A 24,661-nucleotide genomic window follows, 5' to 3' on the forward strand; every position below is an offset into this window, starting at 1 on the left:
AACATCCACAACGCCCAAAATCGGTACTCAGTCGCTTATATATCGTCATAAATGGTAGAACTTAAAGTTTGAATCAGAAGTAAAAATATGATCTATTTATTGAATATTTGTTAAAATAATAGAAATACTTCACTTGGTAAGAAATCTCAAGATTTGCAATCTTCCAACGAGAAAGCTATCTCATCTATTTCTCATCTATAAAGTATATTATATCTTTGAATTACCACCAAATAATATCGACATGAGTAGAAAATAAAATATGCTTAATTTATCTAAAACATGTATAGTTAATATTAACATAAAAACCATTAATACAATAAAAATTATAAAAATAGAATAATAAATAAATTATGATTTATTTATTGAATATTAGTCAAAATAAAAGAAAAAAAACCCTTTTCTCGACAAGAAATCCCGAGATTTGCAATCCTCCGTCGGGAAAGCTACCTCGTCTATTTCTTACTTGTAAAGAATATTTTCTCTTTTAAAAAAATATCGAAAATTGACATAAAATACATCATATTTTATTTTTCCAAAACATACATCACTCATATTAAGATTCAATGAAGAAATAAATATAAAGATTAAAATTTAAATATTAAACAATATGAACATCAAATAAAATAACAAAAAATAGAATAACAATAAAAATAATTTCTATAAGCTCGTAAAAGGAAGAATTTGCGTTTTTTCATTCTGTTTGAACGTCGTATAGGATTGCATCACTTCGACCAAGTGATACTTTCCACGTCCGTTCTATAAAAGACGTTCTTGAAAGTATTCGAATAAATGACATTAAACATATTAGTCATTAAACAAACATTTGAGATTGTTCAAAATATCAGTTCTAAGTACATACATAAATATGAAGATCGGAATATGTTAAATAAATATATACATAATCCTAAAAAATTAAAATATATTATTATGCATATAACTATTCGATATGTAAAAAAAATCTATATGTTTGGTAAGTATATATAATACACGCATGCATGCATGTAATAAAATGTATAATACAACACTATATACAGACTACATAACATTAATATATATATATATATACAAGTCATGGATATATTCAAATATATGTACATATGTAAAAAAACTAATATGAGAATATAAAATCCTTAAACGAGACCACAAATAAAGGTAATTACACATATATAGTAATTAAGAGGGCTAAAAGATATTAATAATAACTTGTAATTCTAAACTGCAAAATCAATAACAAACCGGGACAATAATCAAATATATCGAACAATAGATGATCAAAAATGAGAATAAACCACAAAACAATATTCAGGATTAGAATAAAATAAAATAAAATAACATGCCATCATCATAAACTTGACCAAAAGCAAAACAATGTAAAAAGAGTGATTGAAATGCATTAATGAAAACATACACTACCTAGATAAAAACAAATTAAAGTAGGATGGCTGAAATTCAAATATGAACATAAAAATACAAACGCAGATGAGGATGGAATTATAACATAAAACAAAATGGAAGCTCAAAATATAAGAAAGTAAAAGTTCATTGATGACTAAAATTAAAATGTTACAAGATGAGGACCCTTCTGACGCGATTAAACCATACACCCAACACATGGAATCCTAGCATCCAATACTGTGTCGTTCCATTAAGTTGCTATATACTACCTTAAAAAATTGGGAGCCCTATTTTCAATTCTTTCCCCCCCCATCCGTTCTCTACTCTTCCTCTCTCATTTTGCCTCTGTTCTCCAACAAAACAAAAAGAATGGAACCCCAAAACCAAACCCCAACCAACACAAGACCCTTACCTTCAGAGATGAGAGGCTCTTGGTCCGGTGAAGCGATGACCAACACTCCTTTTTTGGTAAGGATTTTTTTAGTTCTCTTTATTTTTATTTTTTTTTCTCAAAACCCGAATCCCCTCTCTTTGTTGCATGTTGATTTTTAAATCCTTCTTTTTGGGTGAGATGATGAGGTCTATGGATAGGATTTGATTTCTCTGATTTGGGTGAATAAAGTCCAGATTTTTCGGGATTTTTGGGTGTTATTTTAATGGGTTTTTAGATTTGGGGTAAGTTTGATACACTGTTGATGACATTTGCTTCACTGTGTGACCAGATTGCTGATGACGACCGGCTCGGGATTCACCATCGACGCCTCAAGCACGGCTGGGAGATGGAAGGCCAACGACTGTGGCGGTTGGTTGTTAGATGATAGCCTTATGGTGAATTAGGTTCAGGGTTTGGCTGATGGGTGAGCTTATTGGGTTCTTGGTGGGCTTCGAGAATGGGCCTCGGGATTGGCCTACAAAATGTAAATACATATTAAATAATAATAATAATATAAAATGACAATAATAGTAATAAATTAAAATAGAAAAGACCCGGACAAAAACGGGTGTCTACAGCTGCCCCTCTTTGCACATTCTTGTGTTAACAAGAATAGGGCAAAGATGACAAGACAACACGTTTTTGTCTGGTTCTCTCCCATTTCCATAGAAATTGGATAATGCTGGTTGTTGGGGACGACACTGCTCATACATGATGAAGAGGTCTGTTCGTCTAAGGGAGACACGATTCCTACGTGATGAGGAAATCTGGTCAAGGGATGACACGGCTCATACGCGATGAAGAGTTCTGGTCATCTTTAAGAAGGGTGATAACTAGGTTCCTACGTAATGAGGACGGCTGATTATCTAAGGTTGACATGGCTCCTACGTGATGAGGAGGTATGGTCGTCTAAGGGTAGATGACATGGTTCGTACATGATGAAGAACTCTGGCCATCTTTAGGAAGGGTGATAACTCGGTTCCTACGTGATGAGGACGGCTGGTTATCCTAATGTTGACACTCTCCTACGTGTCGAGGAGATCTGGTCAGTTGATGTTGACTGATTCATTGCTTCAATAATGAAATAAGTCTTGAAGATCCTGTAAAATGGTCATATGCCATGATTTCATGTTAGCAATATGCCCTAAGGATGATCTAAATGCAAGTTTAAAGGGTTATGCTCAACTCGATCCTAGCATTGGGAATCTTTCCTGCTCCTTGACCGGAATATGCGATATTTATGCGTTTGTCCATGCCTGGTTACTTCCTTGACCTCTCATTAAATATTCTTTGACTTGGTCCTTCTGATCTACCCCGAGAGAGTTTATCTTGCCTCTTTGATTCTTTGGTCATTGATTGATTTTTTTCTGAGAAAATTCACTCAGAATGGCCCCTCCTTGTTGCATGTTTTTATATTGTGACTTCTTTGCTTGAGAAAAGTATGATTATGTTGAAACTGATTTCTTTAATCTGAACCCTTTTTTCAATGGTTTGCTTAATGATTTATGGGAGCGTGTCTTTGTATGTGTTCTCTGGTGAACACCTGTTTCAAAATCCCCATACTCTGACACTTTTCAGAGTAAGGCATAATAACCGATGTTATTGATTAGTAATTTGGTGAATATATGCGAGGACATTGAATCAAATTCAAAAATTTCACTGAAGATAGGTAATGAGAAAGTACAATCTTTTGGGACAAGAAAATAAGTAAATACAAAGGAAGAACAGAGGACAAATATAGTGAATATCAAATGCTGAGTCCTTCTATTTCTTCACCCCAAATCTTTCTCGAAAGTTGACATGTGTTTCGAAGATTCAGATCGTACAAAAGATGTGTGAGCATGAGAGTCTTTCCCTAAACTGTTAGGCTTCCGAGGGAATCCACCATTTCAATTTCTGATTATTCGAGCCGTCTATTACGGATTTTCAACTCGAATCCTCCTTTGGTTTCAAGATGCCCATTTTGGGTTTTCATCTTGAACCCTCCTTTATTTATTTTTTCTTCTTTTTTCATTTTTCTTTTTCTTCTTTTTTATTTTTCCATCATATTTTCATTTTTCCCTTTTTTTTTTTAAGTGTAATATCGTTTGACCGAATCGGAATTCACGGGATTAGGCAAATCTTCTCCATCCATTTCTGTTAACACCAAAGCTCCTCCTGAGAATGCCTTTTTTACAACATAGGGACCTTCTCAGTTCGGCATCCACTTCCCTCGAAAGTCTTTTTGCATAGGTAGGATCTTTTTTAGTACCAAATCGCCTTCACGAAATTCTCGAGGTCTGACTTTCTTGTCATATGCTCGTATCATCCTTTTCTGGTACATTTGGCCATGGCAGATAGCTCTCAGCCTTTTCTCCTCAATCAAATTTAATTGATCAAACCTACTTTGTACCCAATCAGCCTCGTCCAGTTTCAACTCCATCAATACTCTCAAAGAAGGTATTTTCACCTCAACAGGTAAAACTGCTTCCATCCCATATACCAAAGAGAATGGTGTTGCCCCAGTAGATGTACGAACGGACGTGCGATAAGCAAGCAACGCAAAAGGTAATTTTTCATGCCAGTCTCTATATGTTTCAGTTGCTTTTGTGTTGATCTTCTTGATGTTTTTATTCGCTGCCTCTACTGCCCCATTCATTTTTGGGCGATAAGGATCCGAATTGTGATGTTTGATCTTTAACTTTGTGCAAACTTCCTTCATTAAATCGTTGTTCAAATTCAATGCATTATCTGTGATGATCCTTTCAGGTGTTCCATATCTACAAATGATTTCTCTTTTTAGAAATCTGCACACTGCTCCTTTTGTGACATTAGCATAAGAGGCAGCTTCAACCCATTTGGTGAAGTAGTCTATAGCCACTAAGATAAAACGATGTCCATTTGAGGCCTTCGGTGAAATTGCCCCAATGACATCGATGCCCCACATTGAAAATGGCCAATGTGCGTTCATTACATGGAGTGGTGAAGGAGGAACATGTATTTGGTTATCATGAATCTGGCATTTATGACATCTTCGAGCAAATCTGATACAATCTCCTTCCATAGTGGACCAATAGTACCCAAACCTCATGATTTTTCTAACCATTGTGAATCCATTAGCATGTGTTCCACAAACTCCTTCATGGACTTCCTCAAGTATTTTCTTGGCCTCAATTCTATCCACACATCTCAAAAGCACCTGATCCTTGCCTTTTTTATACAATATATCTCCATCAAGGACATACCCCATTGCTAATCTTCTTAAGGTCCGTTTATCATTCTCAGTTGCCTCCGCTGGGTAAGCCCGATACTTCACATACTGGAGAATATCATAATACCATGGGAGACTATCATCCTCTTCTTCCTCTATGTTGCAACAATGAGCTGGAATTTCTCTTATACTCATCCAAATAGGCATCATTCGAGATTGATCATCGGCCTTAAACATAGCTGCCAACGTAGCCAAGGCATCTGCCATTTGATTTTCTTCACGAGGAAGATAAGTAAAAGAAATTTCTTCAAACTCTTTGATCAACTCCATCACCAAGTTCTTGTATTCTATCAACTTGGAGTCTCGAGTCATCCATTCCCCGCGAAGCTGATAAATAACCAGAGCAGAATCGCCGAATACTTCCAGGCTTTTAACTTTGTGCTCAATTGCAGCTTGAATACCCAAGATACATGCTTCATATTCTGCCATATTGTTAGTGCATTCAAAGGCGAGCCTACTAGTAAAAGGATAATGATCTCCCTCAGGTGAAACTAGTATTGCCCCAATTCCATGTCCCACAGCATTAGAAGCGCCATCGAAGTTCATTTTCCATGCTTCATTTTTCGGAGTTTCTTCTTCAGTAACAAATATACTCATCAAGTCCTCATTCGGAAAATCAAATTTTACTGGCTCATAGTCTTCTAATGCTCTGCTTGCCAGGAAATCTGCAATAGCACTTCCTTTAACTGATTTCTGGTTCATGTAGACTATATCAAATTCGGACAACAATATTTGCCATCTCGCCATCCTTCCAGTTAGAGCCGTTGATTCCATCAGGTACTTTAACGGATCCAGTCTTGATATCAACCAGGTAGTATGATACAACAAATACTGTCTCAGCCTCTTAGTAGTCCATACTAAAGCACAACACAGCTTTTCGATAGAGGAGTATCGAGTCTCACAGTCAGTGAATTTCTTACTGAGATAGTAAATAGCTCGTTCTCTTCTTCCAGTTTCGTCATGTTGGGCCAACACACATCCCATTGACTTCTCAAAGACAGTCAAATATAAAATCAAGGGTTTGTTTGGGATTGGTGGCATCAAGACAGGAGCATTAATTAAGTAACCCTTAATTCTATCGAAGCATTATTGGCAACTATCATCCCATTCTCCTGGGTTTCGCTTTCTCAGTAATCGGAATATTGGATCACATTTCTCAGTCAACTGAGAGATGAATCTGGCAATATAATTTAACCTCCCCAGAAAACCTCGTACTTCTTTTTGCGTTCTAGGGGGAGGTAATTCCAAAATTGCTTTGACTTTATCAGGATCTATTTCTATCCCATTCTCACTGACTACAAATCCCAATAACTTCCCTGAAGTAGCTCCAAATGTGCACTTGGTTGGGTTAAGCTTGAGCTGGTATTTTCTTAATCTTAAAAACAGCTTCCTTAAGACTTTTACATGTTCTTCTTCGGTTTGTGATTTAGCAATCATATCATCCACGTACACTTCTATCTCCTTGTGCATCATATCGTGGAACAACGTAACCATTGCTCTTTGATATGTTGCCCCGGCGTTCTTAAGTCCGAAGGGCATCACCTTGTAACAAAATGTACCCCACATTGTCACAAAAGTTGTCTTTTCCATGTCTTCTGGGTCCATCTTAATTTGATTGTAACTTGAGAAACCATCCATGAAAGAGAAAAGAGCATGCCCAGCCGTATTGTCAACCAAAGTATCGATATGTGGGAGTGGAAAATTATCTTTGGGGCTCCCTCGATTGAGATCCCGGTAGTCAACACACATCCAAACTTTGCCATCTTTCTTTGGAACTGGCACTATGTTTGCTACCCATTCAGGGTACTTGGCCACTTGTAAAAATCCAGCATCGAATTGTTTCTTCACTTCTTCCTTGATTTTTAATAGCATATCTGGTCTCATTCTTCGAAGTTTTTGCTGAACAGGCTTGCATTCCGGCTTTATTGGTAGCTTGTGCATCACAATGTCAGTCTGCAACCCCGGCATATCTTGATAAGACCAAGCAAACACATCCCTATATTCCCGAAGAAGGCTTATAAGACCATCTCTTATTTTTGGTGAGAGTGAAGTGCCAATTTTAACTTCCTTTATATCCTCTTCTGTTCCCAAATTTATTGTTTCAGTTGTCTCTTTGTGGGGCAATATTTGTCTATCTTCTTGCTCCATCATTCTAACAAGCTCAGAGTTTAACTCACCTTCCTCTTCATCTTTATAACCCTCAGATTCTTCGAGACACATGTCATTTTCAAAATCAATTTGTGGTTCAAAAGTATAATTACTCGAACAGTTGATATCTGAAGACCTACGAATCAAAAAGGAGTATATTTGGCTGTGGACAAAAATTTTATCTAATATTTATCAAGAGAATAATTATCAATAAAGAATAAAGAATATTCAAGAAATGAATAAAATACTTGCTAAGATTAGAATGAAAAGAGAACACCGTTTCATTAAAGCAATGACAAATAACAATTTGTCTTTTACAAAAGCCCTATTATATTTGGGTCAAAAGGAGACAGATTTGTTATTATGCATTACTTTGAAGAGTGCTTATAGAACACAGGGAGTTCTTCAATAGTGTAATTGTTCAAAACATAGCCAGTAGGACACGGACGGATTGATGCCAATGAGCATTCTCCAGTAGAATCATCTGTGATAGCGTTGATGCTCAGGCTTCCCAATAAATCTTCAACAAATTTTATATCTTCACTATCCCATGACTGTTTCAGCGTGTCAATCACAAATCCTCCAGACACAAAAGATTTGGAGAGAGGCGGAATGACCATGGGTCCCCAAACAAGATCTTCTCCCTTTACTCTTGCCTTCCTCATTTCCTTAAGCTTTTGTGCATCTTTGACTTTATCATGGTATGTTGGTTTGTATCCGAGACCAAAATAATTTCTTTTAGGAACTGGAGCCGGCCCTTCAGTGATGCCTTGCAGTTTCTTTCCCAAGCCTTTCCCTACCTTTGCTCCTCTAGCTAATGTCTCCTTTAATTGCATCTTTGTATTTTTTGAAAGATGAGGAATGGGAATTCTTTTGCCTTCAGAGATAAAAGTAGCATTAACAAATTCCAAGGACTGGAAAGAGGACTCTAGTGCATTTTCATCTACCCCTATATATGGTGCATCTGTAGTGATAGAGGCAATGATGTCTTCTTCCGCTTTGATGGTCACCAGAGTCCCATCAACAATGAATCGGAGCTTTTGGTGAATGGAGGAAGGAACTGCCCCAGCCATGTGAATCCAGGGTCTCCCTAGCAAGCAACTATAACTCGGATGAATATCCATGACAACAAAATCTACTTCAAATGTTGTAGGGCCAATTCTGAGAGGGATAATCATCTTCCCCATTATCTTGCGTTCTGTCCCATCAAATGCCCTTACAGTATTGCCACAAACCCTCATTTGTGATACATCCACAGGAAGTCTATTTAGAGTGGCGAATGGCATAACATTCAAGGCCGATCCGTTGTCAATTAACACCCCTGAGACGATGACTCCTTTGCAATGAGCCGTAATGTGTAAAGCCTTGCCCCTGCCTTTTCCTTCTTCAGGTATTTCATCATCATAAAAATAAATAAAATTATCTGCATTAATATGGTTTACCATCCTGTCCACACGTTCCACTGGTATATCCTTCCCTACAAAAGTTTCATTCAGCACTTTGATCAGAGTATTTCGATGTACTTCCGAATGCAACAGTAGAGATAACATTGAAATCCGTGCTGGGGTCTTATGAAGCTGTTCCACAATGTTATACTCGCTGTGTTTCAGAAACTTTAAAAATTCCTGAGCCTCCTCAATCTTAACAGGCTCATTCAATTTATCATCAGGATCTTTAATAACCACATCTCTTGCTTTATCAGCCTTTCCAGGAGCATAACATCTTCCACTCCTGGTGAAAAATCCAACTTCAGCAACCTCTTCCTCCTTACTCTCAGGAGTATTAATTTGGCATGTATAGTCCCAGGGAACACTCTTGTTACTCTTGTAGGCAAAAGGCGCAGGGGTTTTGATCACCACCCTAGATGTTATACTTCCGCTGCTGGCCTCGTAATTTGGTTTCGATATGACCAGGACAGGCTTTTTTAAATTCTTTTCAGCTTCCCTTGAATTTTCTTCAGAAGCGCAGATATATCTTTCATTCTCACTCATTCTTTCTTCATAGAACTGCAACTCCTGCTTGTTCATTAATTCTTGGACTATTTGCCTGAATTCTTGACAGTCCTGAATTTGATGACCATTTTCACCATGGTATTCACAAAAGTTCTTTGTCTTTTCCGTTGAGCATTCATTTCTAGGGCTCAACAACTCTCTCTCCTTTATTTGAGCATATACCCACTTCAGTGGTGTTCTTACTTCTTCAATTCTCCTTTTAATTCTCTGATTTTTCTCAATAGCGTTCACTCCCTGATTCTGATGATTTAGAAGCGGGTTTGCAGCAACACAGGGTACTTCAGAATCATTAAAGGACACCACCTTTCTCTTGATCAGATCTTCAACCACTCTTTTAAAAGCGAGACACTTTTCAATGTTATGTCCTCTGAGATTTGCATGATATTCGCATGCCTCATTTTCGTTGAACCATTTTGGATAAGGTTGTTTAATTGGATCAATGAATTTTGGTGACACTACGTGAGCTTGGACTAATCCATGGAAGAGCTCACTGTAAGTCATTGGTATGGGAGTGAATATCATTCTTTCATTGTTATGCTCGCGCTTAGTCTCTCCTTGGGATGAAGAATTTCCCATCTTCGGCTTAGTCACAGAGAAATTTACATTATTAACCTCTCATTCTTTCTTCTTCACATAGGGTTTCTTTGCAGGAGTTTGGTTACCGACAATCTGCCCCTTCTTTAATGCTCTCTCGATCATCTCTCCGCACATCACGATATCAGAGAAGCTCTTAGTTGCCAATCCTAACATATGATCAATATAAGGAGATTTTAACGTATCTATAAACATGGTTATAAACTCCCTCTCAATAAGTGGTGGGTGCACTTGAGCAGCAATATCCCTCCAGCGCTGAGCGTATTGTCGAAAGGTCTCATTATGCTTCATCTCCATATTTTGGAGAGTAACACGATCAGGCATCATGCCGGTAACGTGTTGATATTGTTCTTTAAACGCATTGGCCAAATCCTTCCAAGACCCTATTTTAACTCGGGTTAATTGGTTATACCATCTGACAGCTGACCCCGTCAAGCTGGCCTGGAAACAGTGAATTAATAGCCCATCATCCTTCACAAATCCTGTCATTCTTCGACAAAACATGGTCAAGTGAGCAACAAGACAAGTTTTTCCATCATACTTTTCAAATTCCGGCATTTTGAACTTTGGTGGTAATACTAGGTCTGGCACAATACTCAATTCCTCTGCATTCATTCCGTCTTGAGAACCCTGCTTTCCCATTTCTTTAAAAAAACCTTTGCACCAGTCCTTTAAATGCTCTGGTACTTCCTTTTTAGGTTTCTCCATTTCCTCAGGATCTACATCAATATACTCATAAGGACTGTTTTGAGGGTTAGTCGTGGCCATTTGAACCTTTACCGCTGAAGACCCTGCAGGATGCTCAACTAGCTTTTCAGGTGAGATAACTAGTCTCGGGGTAGACTCCTGCCTAGAAACTTCAACAGGGGCAGTGCTTGGTTCTTTAACTGTTTCAGTACGTAACCCATACATCTTGGTCATCATCTCCTTCATCATATTAGCCTGGCTTTGCAGGATTTGATCTATAATTGACTTTTGTGACTGATCCATCTTTGCCTGCCATTCTTGTTGTATTCTTAGTAAATCTTCTTGCATTTCTTTCTTTAATTGATCAAGCTTGGCATCCATAGCTCTACTTCGCGTGTGATAAGGATTGGAGTTTTTACTTGCCAGAATCGTCTGTCACATAACCCTTCAGAAATTAATTTTATTGTTCTTTTAAATTCGAATGCATATTATTGGTAATGTGCTATAAATGATACATTTTATTGGTGATGCATTATAAATGATGAATTTACTTATGCCTAATGAATGATGCAAGTATGAAATGCAAATAAAAGGCGTTGACCCAAGCAGTAACCATTCGGAAATACTTTCATTGGATAAAAAGTTTCACTCATTACAAAGGAGTTCTATTACATATAAGGCCTAGCCCTCAGACTCAGCTCTACAATTTCATTCATAATGGCGATGATCTCCCTTGTATACTCAGAAACCGGATTTGTGCGCAGTTGGATGATCTCCGCTCTATTGGCTAATTCGTTCATGTACCGAGCCACTTCACCCATTTGAGCAATAGCTTCCCCCATCATGCGCTCGCGTTCTTCTACCATGGATCGATAATGCTCATATGTATTTTTCCATCCCTTATTGATGCGTTTGATTTCTTTTTCTAGATTGGTAATATGAATTCGACATTTCTGGAGTTCCCCTTTCAATTCTCTGATTTCCTTCTGGAAAGATTTGTTTTCTTCGAGAGCAACTCTTAGGTCCATTGAAGCGGGAGGAACTTGCACTTGCAGAAGGGATTGCTCAAGGTTCGATACATGACTTTTGAGCTCATCATTCATAGCTCGAGATTGGTTCATCTCTTGTTCGAATCTCATCTGTAATTCTCCCATTTCTCCCGTGAGCTCATCTACTTGCTGACTTTTTGTAGAGAATCTCTGCATCCACGATCCAATCTCTGCCTACTTTCTATCGAGGATTCGATTCCATCCCTGTCTCTCAGACCACATCTCTTCTTTCTTTCGCTTTCTTTCTTCTTCGAGCTCTAAAATTCTTCGATCTTTGTCCTCAAAGTCCTCAATTATACTGTTCATCTCAGTTTTTAACCCCTGGACTTGATTTTTTTCTTCTTCTAATTCCTTCAGGCTGTCATGGAGTTTTTGAGCTCTACGAGCCTCAGCTTTATACTGCTTGATCAATTCCTTTTTATCGGCCTCTAGCTCGCATACTTTTGCTTTTCCAGCTTCTATCTTCTTGATCTGACACTTGTTCTCAATTTCCAGACTTTTGATTCGCCGTCTTGCAGCCGCTAATTCTCTGGATCCAAGTCTCTTTCTCATTTGCTGCACCCTTTGATAATCCTTTTTTAAGTCTTCTAAATCGGCTTCCACCTCCTCTTTCCGTTCTCTCATCATTATAAACTGTCTGGCATGAAAATCAGCCTCGATAGTCAACATGAAGTTTTCTCTCTCCATCTCTTCTATTTTCATGGAATCTTTAGCCTTTTCCATTTCAAACTCAATTCTTTGGATTTCCAAATTCGAAGGGATATTTCTGATTTGTTCTTCTATCGACCTTGATCCCTCTCCAGATGTTAAAGGTATTTTATCATTTACCCTCCTGATTCTCCAGGCTTCATAATCAGGCGTCAAGATAACATCCGCTCCAATTACTTTAGTCCTAAAAGTCATCCTCCAAGAATCAGCCACATCTTTGATTTTCTTTCTATAATTGCCTTCTTTATAATCAAATTCAGCACCAGTCAACCCATGAGTCACGGGAATAAACTGTCGGGCACCCTACTGTCTCAATATCAACAAAGGAGCGTATCCCACTCCTCCCCACAGTCCCAGTAATATAATCCAGTCCAAATCTCCACACTTGAACAAGATTTGTGTATGCATCAGCCACGGTGTTCGCCATGCTATGTTTTGACTTTGTAGATTCCGGAAGAAATCAATCCATTGATCTTTCTGAGATACTTCAGGCCACTCCTTCGTAAGGTACTCAGCAACAGGAGAATAATCTTTCAAAAAACGATTATAGTTGACTTTTTCCTCCTTCCAGAAATGGCTTCTGATCCACACAGTAAGCAATTGAGCACAGCCCATAAAACGACCTCCCCCTAACCTTCTACATATATTCAAAGATCGGAAAGTTTCAGCAAGAATCACATGGACTGGATTCACCTCTCTTCCTAACTTCTCAACCAAATCGACTACTGCTAGCTCGATCAGCCCCAAACATTTTGGAAAGATTACCAAACCATATATAACCAAAGCAAATACATCTCTACGCACGTTTTCATCTACGTGTGCTTCAGCTATCTTTTGTAAGTGAGACCACGGCACTCCCTCACTTTCTCCCTTGCGTTACAAGCGATCATTTACCCATTTGTCGCTTGTGCCCGAGATCTTTGCAAGCTTTGACTTAAAAGAAGGCCCTTTTATCGATCGGGAGTAAACTTTGTCCACTTTAACGCTTGGCAAATTCAACAGAAATTGGTATTCCTCGAGGGTTGGAGTCATGTCCTCTCGGTTGAATGTGAAACAACTATAGGCCAGATTCCAAAACTGTATTATGCTTCGTATGAGAATCGGGTCTACCTTCACGTATATCAGATGAAATATATCCCCATAAGTCTGCTGAAAAGCTTGCCTCTCAATAAGATTCCAACTTTCCCAAATTGTTTTCAATCCCTGAAGCTCATTCTGTTTTAAAGAAGCTGGTGTATAATCAGACAGATCCGACACGTAGTCCCCTGATAGACTATCTCCCTGCTCTTTCTGCTTGGCTTCGGACCAATTCCTTACATCTGCTGGATTCACCTCTTTGTTTAGGAAACTCCTTTCCATCGTGAAAGTCCTTCCACTTTATCGATACTCACAGATCAATCGCCTTTTCTAATGATATGTCTATGCAGTATGAATAAAAAACAAACAAAACAAACAAAACAGTTAGTCAAAAATAATTGTATAAATTTAGCATAAAAAAGATATGTAAAACGGGAAATAAATCTCCTCCATTTATGTATTATCTACCCAAATAATATTCCTCAAAAAGGGTCCTACCCGAACATGCTCTCTACCCTCCTAAATTTATTTAATTAAATTCTAACTGCACATAAATTCTACCAAAAATAAATAAATAAATAAATAAAATGTTAGAGTAGGTTTCTCCATTGTGTACGCCTATTTTGGGTACCTATTGACGGACAGAGGTTCGGCATGACTATACCTAGTGTGACCGTTCTATGGTTCATTATATGCATGGTTTCGGCTCTTATCAGGAAAAAGGAACTCGAATTGTCCTTGATGTCGGTGCCCCCGTGGGCTACCAAACCCTCAATCCTCACCCATTACAGGTTTCAAACGGAACGAGTTCAATTCGAGGGGATTCACTGCCTTATACCCATACGAGGAATAAATTCCTACGAAGGTATAAGGTATAAGGTATGTATCCCATGGGTTATTTGCTAAAACTCATACGAAGAATAAATTCTTACGAGAGTAAAGCAATCACCCTAACTAATTTGGATCGAAGCTCATGTCTAGAGCTCATGTTATGCCAACGAAAGTGATGTGTGTGAGGATAAACAAACAAACCTTTGACTCAAAAAACAGGGAAAAAATATAATAATAAAAATAACACTCAACGAGAACTAAGAAATATCTGAAAAAAAATGAAAACAATTAAAATGCTAGTATATAAAAATAAAGAGATAAAATAATAAATAAAAATTCAATACATAGATCATAGTTTTACTAAAGATTCAAACTTATAATTTCCACCATAACGACCATATATAAGCGACCGACAGCCTGACTCTCTAGCCGTCCCCAGCGGAGTCGCCAAGCTGTCATAACCATTTTTTAGGTAAAACAATTAAATATTATTTTAAAAAACGATTATAACTTTTATTTGGAAAAATTGAGGATTTTGGATTAATTAGAATTAAATTGAAAGGAGTCGCCATCGACCTTTGAGTTAGGTAAGTCGAATACCTAATAACATGTTTTTAATTTAAAAAACAATTTTAAAGAAAATCATTTTTTTATAAGAATACAAGTCTGCGTTATCAGAAGAAAATTTAGGGGGTTCGGAAGTCGGTTACGTCTGTGGAAAAGATAAACATCCACAACGCCCAAAATCGGTACTCAGTCGCTTATATATCTTCATAAATGGTAGAACTTAAAGTTTGAATCAGAAGTAAAAATATGATCTATTTATTGAATATTTGTTAAAATAATAGAAATACTTCACTTGGTAAGAAATCTCAAGATTTGCAATCCTCCAACGAGAAAGCTATCTCATCTATTTCTCATCTATAAAGTATATTATATCTTTGAATTACCACCAAATAATATCGACATGAGTAGAAAATAAAATATGCTTAATTTATCTAAAACATGTATAGTTAATATTAACATAAAAACCATTAATACAATAAAAATTATAAAAATAGAATAATAAATAAATTATGATTTATTTATTGAATATTAGTCAAAATAAAAGAAAAAAAACCCTTTTCTCGACAAGAAATCCCGAGATTTGCAATCCTCCGTCGGGAAAGCTACCTCGTCTATTTCTTACTTGTAAAGAATATTTTCTCTTTTAAAAAAATATCGAAAATTGACATAAAATACATCATATTTTATTTTTCCAAAACATACATCACTCATATTAAGATTCAATGAAGAAATAAATATAAAGATTAAAATTTAAATATTAAACAATATGAACATCAAATAAAATAACAAAAAATAGAATAACAATAAAAATAATTTCTATAAGCTCGTAAAAGGAAGAATTTGCGTTTTTTCATTCTGTTTGAACGTCGTATAGGATTGCATCACTTCGACCAAGTGATACTTTCCACGTCCGTTCTATAAAAGACGTTCTTGAAAGTATTCGAATAAATGACATTAAACATATTAGTCATTAAACAAACATTTGAGATTGTTCAAAATATCAGTTCTAAGTACATACATAAATATATGAAGATCGGAATATGTTAAATAAATATATACATAATCCTAAAAAATTAAAATATTATTATGCATATAACTATTCGATATGTAAAAAAAATCTATATGTTTGGTAAGTATATATAATACACGCATGCATGCATGTAATAAAATGTATAATACAACACTATATACAGACTACATAACATTAATATATATATATATATATACAAGTCATGGATATATTCAAATATATGTACATATGTAAAAAAAACTAATATGAGAATATAAAATCCTTAAACGAGACCACAAATAAAGGTAATTACACATATATAGTAATTAAGAGGGCTAAAAGATATTAATAATAACTTGTAATTCTAAACTGCAAAATCAATAACAAACCGGGACAATAATCAAATATATCGAACAATAGATGATCAAAAATGAGAATAAACCACAAAACAATATTCAGGATTAGAATAAAATAAAATAAAATAACATGCCATCATCATAAACTTGACCAAAAGCAAAACAATGTAAAAAGAGTGATTGAAATGCATTAATGAAAACATACACTACCTAGATAAAAACAAATTAAAGTAGGATGGCTGAAATTCAAATATGAACATAAAAATACAAACGCAGATGAGGATGGAATTATAACATAAAACAAAATGGAAGCTCAAAATATAAGAAAGTAAAAGTTCATTGATGACTAAAATTAAAATGTTACAAGATGAGGACCCTTCTGACGCGATTAAACCATACACCCAACACATGGAATCCTAGCATCCAATACTGTGTCGTTCCATTAAGTTGCTATATACCACCTTAAAAAATTGGGAGCCCTATTTGCAATTCTTTCCCCCCCCCATCCGTTCTCTACTCTTCCTCTCTCATTTTGCCTCTGTTCTCCAACAAAACAAAAAGAATGGAACCCCAAAACCAAACCCCAACCAACACAAGACCCTTACCTTCAGAGATGAGAGGCTCTTGGTCCGGTGAAGCGATGACCAACACTCCTTTTTTGGTAAGGATTTTTTTAGTTCTCTTTATTTTTATTTTTTTCTCAAAACCCGAATCCCCTCTCTTTGTTGCATGTTGATTTTTTAAATCCTTCTTTTTGGGTGAGATGATGAGGTCTATGGATAGGATTTGATTTCTCTGATTTGGGTGAATAAAGTCCAGATTTTTCGGGATTTTTGGGTGTTATTTTAATGGGTTTTTAGATTTGGGGTAAGTTTGATACACTGTTGATGACATTTGCTTCACTGTGTGACCAGATTGCTGATGACGACCGGCTCGGGATTCACCATCGACGCCTCAAGCACGGCTGGGAGATGGAAGGCCAACGACTGTGGCGGTTGGTTGTTAGATGATAGCCTTATGGTGAATTAGGTTCAGGGTTTGGCTGATGGGTGAGCTTATTGGGTTCTTGGTGGGCTTCGAGAATGGGCCTCGGGATTGGCCTACAAAATGTAAATACATATTAAATAATAATAATAATATAAAATGACAATAATAGTAATAAATTAAAATAGAAAAGACCCGGACAAAAACGGGTGTCTACAACTATAATCAAAAAAATAAATTTGGGGCTAAAATATCATAACAAAATGATATTGTTTGGTTTAATTTTTTTTTTAAAAATAATCCCACATGGCTAAGAAACATAGAAGAGCATCCCAGAAGTCTAAAGAGTAAAAATATTAGAACAAAACAATCCCACATGGCTAAAAAACATAGAAGAGCATCCCAACTAACATCTATAAATAATAGATGTAATTTGACATTCAAAATCATGGAGCCTTTTGGTGAGTATAAAGTGAACTATTCTTTCACTTCAATCAAGCTTGAATTTTAGGTTTCAATCGAGCTTCTAATTTTTTTTGAGTTCGAGCATTTTTGAGTTTAAGTTTCAATATTATATTTCGAGTTCGAGTTGAACTTGATAATTTTTAGCTCGTGAGTTTGAGTCGAGTTGAGCTTACTTTTAAAGTTTTCAAGTTCGAGTCGAGCTTAGCAATACTCGAGTTCGACTCGGCTCGTTTAACAAACGACGTCGTTTGGTTTAATTTAAAAAAAAAAATTGGCGGTTCAACCAGTTTTTAATCGGTTCACGGTCCGGTTTAGTTCGAACGATTCAACGGTTCCGTCCGATTCAATAGTAACAATTTAACCGGATTACAATGAACTGTACCAGACAACGATTCCCGGTTGAACCGGCCGGTCCAGTCCGGTTTTCAAAAACACTGATGAGGAGCTTCGACAGGTTAGAAGCTTGATAATGCATGTTGATGCAGTTAATAGAAGCAAGGCTTAAAGTTAGTTTATATCCGTTTTTTTATTTGACAAAATTTTTATCATTTTGAAATTAATATTTAGTATAAGGAGTTTTCATTTGGATACACAAACTAACAAACGAAAAAAAAAGGGATTTTTCATGCAAAATGAAACATTTGGCAATGGAGACGTAGGTTGATGCAAACTCTTTTGACTTTGTTTTTGGTCGGCGAACAACAAAAACCTAAATTACTATAATCCGAATAATTAAAGCCAACCACTTAGAACTAATCAAACACCCTCAAAGTTCTGCTCTTTGCTCTAACTCGGAGACAAAAGCCATCCCCGTAACCAAATCTTTAAACTCCAAACTCAAACATCCAACCTTTTTTCTGTTTATTTTCTCTTCCCGTGCAGTGGTCCCAAAGGAAATTTGAAAAGCTAGACCTTCTGCAAGGACGGAGGAGCGGTTCGCTCAGACCCATTTTGTTTGATTCTGTCATTTTCGTTAGTGTGAATCAATGCCGGAGGTGGGATTCTCTTTATTGTATTTTTTTGAGTAATAAACTCACGGGACTTCCATGCTGTATGGTGTTTGTATGCCTCCTTCTTAACCATCTTCACACTCCCTTTCCCTTCACTTGCAGACGTTGATTTTTCTATTCTTCTTCGTTGGTTGTCTACGTGTATTCTGGATTTTCTTTGCGTTTGCAGTATTCGTCGTGTTAAATACAAAAATGAGTCAGCTCAGTGCGTTGTTGCAGGAATCGTTGCAGCAGGAAAGGGAAGCAAGAACAATACTGAGATTTCTTAGAGAACAAATGGACGGTGTAGATAGGGAAAGGGGGAGGTGGAGGAGTTTCAAAGAACGGCTGGGATTTAAAGTCATGGGTTGCTGTGGGACCACATTGGGATTCGGATCAATGACCAGGAGCATCAGAGACGAAGACGGTGCGGTTGAAGTTGAAGAACGAGTAGACCCACATCCGGATCAAGGTTGCATTAACCCGGCTCCAGTTTCGTCAGGCATGAATCTGGCCGAGGCGTTAGCGGCGGAGCGACAATTTCGTGCAGCCCCGGAACCGGAGAGAGGTAATGCGGAGATTAAGTCCCCCGGGACGCCGCTCAGGGTGTCATTGATGAGGCTGTTGGAGGAGGAGGTGGAAGAAGGTGGGACCGAGATGGGGAGTGATTCGATGTGCTGCGTATGTATGGGGAGGAAGAAAGGAGCGGCGTTTATCCCATGTGGACACACTTTTTGCAGGATGTGTTCGAGGGAACTGTGGTTGAATCGAGGGTGCTGTCCCCTCTGCAGCCGTTCAATCCTCGAGATTCTTGACATTTTCTAAGGATCAATCAATTTTCCCCATTACTATTATGGTGACTGGTTTCATCATGACGACGATGGTGCTGCTGCCTCGTCATCCTAAGACATGCAGGGATGAGGCTGAGAAATGGAATTCCATTTTGCTATACAAATACTATATTAGATTCTAATACTCCTATACTATTTAGTCCCTACTACAATGTCGAAAAGTTGCAAGTCTTATTTTGATGTGCTTTTTACTCTTTTTACTTTTTTATTTCCACTCTTCTTTGTTACCGAGTATAGTTCGATTCCCACAGTTCCACTGCATGTGAATATTAATTAATGGCGAGATCTTCTAAGAGTTATTAGGTTAAGTAATAATATGTGTTAGCTCCCTTAATTACCTGTTTACCAATTGAATATGTTTTGCAAATTGATTGAGAGTTTATCTTAATTTAGAACACGCTTCTTCTCAAAGTTGTACCTCTTTCAAAGCAAGTCTTTCTGAAAAACGTTTCTAAATTGTAACAAAAACACCTTTTTTTAGGTCTACGACTGTCCAAAACTATCCAACTCACTCATTGTATATTTATAATTGTATTAATGCAAAGATTTGGAGCTTTGATGACTGCAAATCCCTGCTGCAGATTGCAGGCTGAACCTACTTTGATGGGTTTAATCGACGCTAAAAAACTTGACCTTCGTTTGTTTGAACCATGACCTATTTTGCTACAGGCCCAGATTCGCCAGAGTCAAGGTAGGTAGTTTGAGCCCGTGATGGCAGGCTAGTGAACAGTTCGTGAAATCTTAAAAAAAAACATTGATATCGTATAAGATGATTTATTTGTTCTCTCTCTTTCCAAAAATAACCTGAAGCTTAAAGTGAACCTTTTATTTGTGTTTAGACCCGTAAGCAGATAGCCAAAGTCAGAGATAGCAACACGGCTTCTCCCATATTCATGTATCGGTTATTAGAGGAGTTAACATCAACCAAGAAACTAAAGCTGATACATCAACCTCTACTTAGAACAGTCAAGTTTGGTTCGAAAAGGACAAAACATAACACACACACACACAAAAGAAGTGAAAGAAACAAAGAGCAGAGAATAATCAGATCGGTCGTAGTCTCAGGGAAGGAACATTTATGAAGGTATAGTGGTGACGTGAACTAATTGCATGCCACAAAATCCCCAATATGGAAAGTGATGGGGACAAATAGGCATTCACCATGGATAAGCACCACAGCTTGATCGGAAAACATTTTTGTTTGGACACATTGTCAAGGGAGGGTAAGCATATGATTCCAATGGATAGAATTGTAATAATTATTTTTTATGAAATAAATGTTTTCGTGCGTAACAACTCCAATTTATATCATATAATCTGACAAATTTGAGATATTATACTAGATAGTCAAAGTGATCAATAAATTAAAATAATTAAAATTTACATTGTAAATTTCAAAATTGTGTCCCACATGTAAAAGAAATACCAAAAATATACAAACTAAAATAATTATACAAAATTTAGAGCTCTGGAATAAGTTAAATATATTCAAAAATAATAATAGAATTTAAAAACTAAAATATAGAAGGGTCCTAAGAATATATATACGCACAAGCATAAAATAATATGGATGTCCCTTGTTCCCATATGTAATGGGGTAAGGGGAGGTAAGATAGTAGTTTGCCCCTAACACTAGGTTGAGAGCAGCTTCCGTAGGAGACCTCCGAATTATGAAATGTCCTCCATGGAAATGACCATCCAGCTCAGTTGGTAGAGCACAAGGTTCTTAACCTTGAGGTCGTGGGAGGTCGTGGGATCGAGTCCCATGGAGAGCATTTCATAATTCGGAAGTCTCCTACGGAAGCTGCTCTCAACCTAGTGTTGGGGGCAGCCTACTATCTTACCTCCCCCTTACCCCATTACATATGGGAATAAGGGACAGCCATTTATAAAATAATGTTGTATTCTAATCAAGGTTGTTGACAATCCTTTGACAATAGTTCTCCTCGAACAAGAACACAAGACCTACTAGCATGCGCATGTAACTAATCCGAACGATAAACTTTACAAATTCAATGGTACACATCAGCTCTATTATATTTCATATAATTCATTAACATAAGCATAGTATATAGGCATGACATACTCATCTTAATATGCATCTAAACTAACAAGGGTTCTTCTATCAAAAAAAAAACTAACAAGGGTTATTCTCATTTTTGCAGGTATATAGAGTGTATAGTTTCATACTTAACGTAAATTTTCTTTCACATAACAATTTACAGAATCATAATGTAGGATATCATCCAAAACCGCACAACTTGGTCTATTTACCTAAGTAGTCTTGCATCACTAAATTCGAAAGCCACAAATATACTTCGAGTCCCGTATAGATAGATGTTACTCATAAAACTGTGTATAGTAGTATTGCAATCAAAGTTGTACACACAATACCACCACTAAGTCAAACACTTAAACATAAGTCTTTAGTCACACGTTTCTCGTATTCTCATATATTGGAGCTTTCATGGTAAGAAATATTATATACGGGTGCTTTAGTTATTTTGAAGTCTTATGGAATATTTTGAAGAGCTTAGAGTTTTATGGAATTGTTTTAAAGCTTTATCTATTCGGGGTAGCAATACTTTCTCGATGTTTCACCAACAATATCTATATTCATAGGGAATATCAGTACCGAATTAACATACTGAAATTGTTCAAACTTTCTCAATACCTACATTGATTCTTCTGATATCGATACTAGATAAACAATGTTGATATCAAATGAATGAATATCGATACTTTATAAGTTTTTAAACTTAGAATTTTAGTGTTTATCGGAACTTTATAAATTTAAATCCCCCTTCAACCTTTAAGTAGTTTCACATGAATTTTTCTTGAAGCTCTTTGAGTGTTGAAGATGATTTTTACCTGTCTTAAACTATAATGATTGCTTTGGATGAAGAAGGTGAATCTTTTGGTGCTCACAAACTGGGATTTTCAAAGGGAGAAGATGAGTGAAAGAGTTGAAAGAAAATTAAGAGAAAAGGGATGATATCATGCACCAATTTTACTCTCTATTGCTCCACGTCCAAACAAGACTAATTTAATAAAATTTAATATTTATTTTAAAAATTGGTTTCAACTACACTTAATCTTTTTATTTTTATTTTTTTCATCAATTAAAAAAACTCATTTTTACATTATTTTAGCCCACTTTTCATCCAATCAAATTAAAACTTGGCCCAATGAACCAAATTACTCTAATTTATTGATTTATTTATGATCCAGACCATCATACTAATATTGACTCAAACACTCAAGTCGTTACATCTTGTAATATAAAACAGTGTCAAAATTTGATGAAGATTTTGGAGGCTTATTTAAAGAAAATTAGAGGCTTAAACTGTGTTTTCTAAAAAAAGTTTAGAGGTTTAACTAAAACGAAAACTTCTAAAATTATGATAGAAATTTAATAAAATATTTATTTTTTAAACTTATATGAATATTTAAAAATATTGAGGGGGTAAATTATTGTTTTATAGAGAATTTAAAGGACCAAATTCTAGTTTTCCAAAATGTTGAGAGAGACATACTTTCCTCCACTAATGCAAAATACCAATGTCAATATAGGGAACGAACACAGAAAGCATCTTTTATTTTTGAATTCAGTGGTAGGTTCATTCCATTAGCATTAACACACAACTTTTCAATATTTTGTAGCATTGGAAATCTCTTTCGTCTTTTAGGTTAAAATCTTTGTCATCATCCTCATCCATTTGCCAAAAGAGATACTTGTTTGGTGAAGTTTAGTAATCCATACACAATCCTTCTTGTCTCCATGACGTGTGTTTGTATTCATCTTGAAAGCTACTATTTTTATGAGATCAAGTTATTCTATACGTGCTTTTGTACATGAGATGATGCATTTACCTTAGTGGTAAAAGAATGTTGCTCTCTTTATATATCTGAGTTCGAGCAGTTAAATATGTAGGGTGTGTAAGTCTCAATGATTAAAAATGATTTTAAACAAATACTACATTATAATCATTTATGAGACCCAAACTATTAAAAAACAATTTTTCCTTTGTGTGTGTACACACACATAGAGGGGCAGAACACAAGCTGGCTTAGAGGTAGGGATGGCAAACGAGCGGTTGAGTGCGGATACCCTCTCCCCCATCCCCATACCCACCTAATATTTTTCAATCCACCACCCGCCCACCACCCATAATGGGTAAAAAAATTAAATCCACACTTGCCCACGCGGGTACATTATCAAATCCATCCCAACACCCGCTGAGTCAAGCTCGAATATTGCTGAGCTCGACTCGAACTCAAAAACTTTAAAAGTAGGCTCGATGCGACTCAAAAACTCGCGAGCTAAAAATTATCAAGCTTAACTCGAACTTGAAATATAATATTAAAACTCGACTCGAACTCAAAAAAATTTCAGGAGCTCAATTGAAGCTCGAGACTCGAGCTCGATTGAAGCTCAAACTCGCCCAGTACCACAAATTATGACGTAAGCTCTCCTACAGTGGGAAGACCTTAGACGAGCACCCCTCCCAAGTGCAATGGAGGTCGCTTACCTAGGCCATGAACCTTGATTTTCCATTAACCCCGTCCAGGTAAATATGTTGAAAGGAGGTAGCTGCCTTTTATTTATAATGCCAAATAAGTGGTCCACTCATGTACTTCCCCAATGTGGGATATTGCTTCAGGAAAGGAACTATAAGTCTAGCATTTGGTGGAAAGCTGAATCCATAAAGATCTCATTATAAAGATCAACTTACCATTATAAGTTGCAAAAAAAATAGTTGTAGTGTTTGTTGACTTGAGAGCAAACATTAGGTGAGCACAAACATAGACATGACAAAGAAGCAGAAACAAAAAACTCCAAATCCGTTAACAAAACCATCATGGACTAACCTAATGGTGGAATATTGAGAAATTTGGTGGGTAAAATTCCCATATGTTGTTGTAATGCAGAGTTCAGGCTGCAAATCTCTTAAATCGACAATAAGGTCTCCTATATAAAGTAGAAAAAAAATACTTCTTATAAGCAGGTTAGGAAAGTTATTGACTTTTATATAGTACTATATCTCATAAAGTAGAAATACTTCTAGCCTAAGTTCAAGATTATTAGAACAAGATGGCAGTAAAATCAAGCTAATTTTGAAGATGGAGTAATAGAGTGCAGTTCGAATTAAAACCTGTACTATTTGTGAAGATGAAAATTGAAGTGGGTACTCCATGTCTTTCAGGTTTGGCAGAGAATCTTAACAACCTCATAAACTAAATGAAAGTCGGTAA

At 36.5% G+C, this 24,661-nt stretch overlaps 1 protein-coding gene and 1 non-coding gene across 4 annotated transcripts; one reads left to right on the plus strand and one right to left on the minus strand.

The window, feature by feature from the left end:
* Positions 1–18,276: 18,276 nt before the first annotated feature.
* LOC120125021 (LON peptidase N-terminal domain and RING finger protein 2-like) lies at positions 18,277–19,444 on the plus strand. Of its 3 annotated transcripts, none has more exons than XM_039143603.1 (2): positions 18,277–18,560; positions 18,795–19,444. In XM_039143603.1, exons 1-2 carry the CDS (start codon positions 18,552–18,554, stop codon positions 19,377–19,379), a joined length of 594 nt encoding a protein of 197 aa, XP_038999534.1. In that variant the 5' UTR covers positions 18,277–18,551; the 3' UTR covers positions 19,380–19,444. The 3 variants fall into 3 exon arrangements, with proteins under 3 accessions (XP_038999534.1, XP_038999485.1, XP_038999600.1); XM_039143554.1 differs by having other exon boundaries at positions 18,554–18,616; positions 18,782–19,444; XM_039143669.1 differs by having other exon boundaries at positions 18,554–18,616.
* Positions 19,445–23,824: 4,380 nt separating this feature from the next.
* LOC120132375 lies at positions 23,825–23,984 on the minus strand. Its single transcript, XR_005516996.1, has one exon. It is a non-coding gene; the product is annotated as a U1 spliceosomal RNA (small nuclear RNA).
* Positions 23,985–24,661: the final 677 nt, after the last annotated feature.

Source organism: Hibiscus syriacus, unplaced genomic scaffold, assembly GCF_006381635.1.
Source record: "Hibiscus syriacus cultivar Baekdansim isolate YM2019G1 unplaced genomic scaffold, ASM638163v2 tig00000132_pilon, whole genome shotgun sequence".
Classification (NCBI taxonomy): Eukaryota; Viridiplantae; Streptophyta; class Magnoliopsida; order Malvales; family Malvaceae; genus Hibiscus; species Hibiscus syriacus.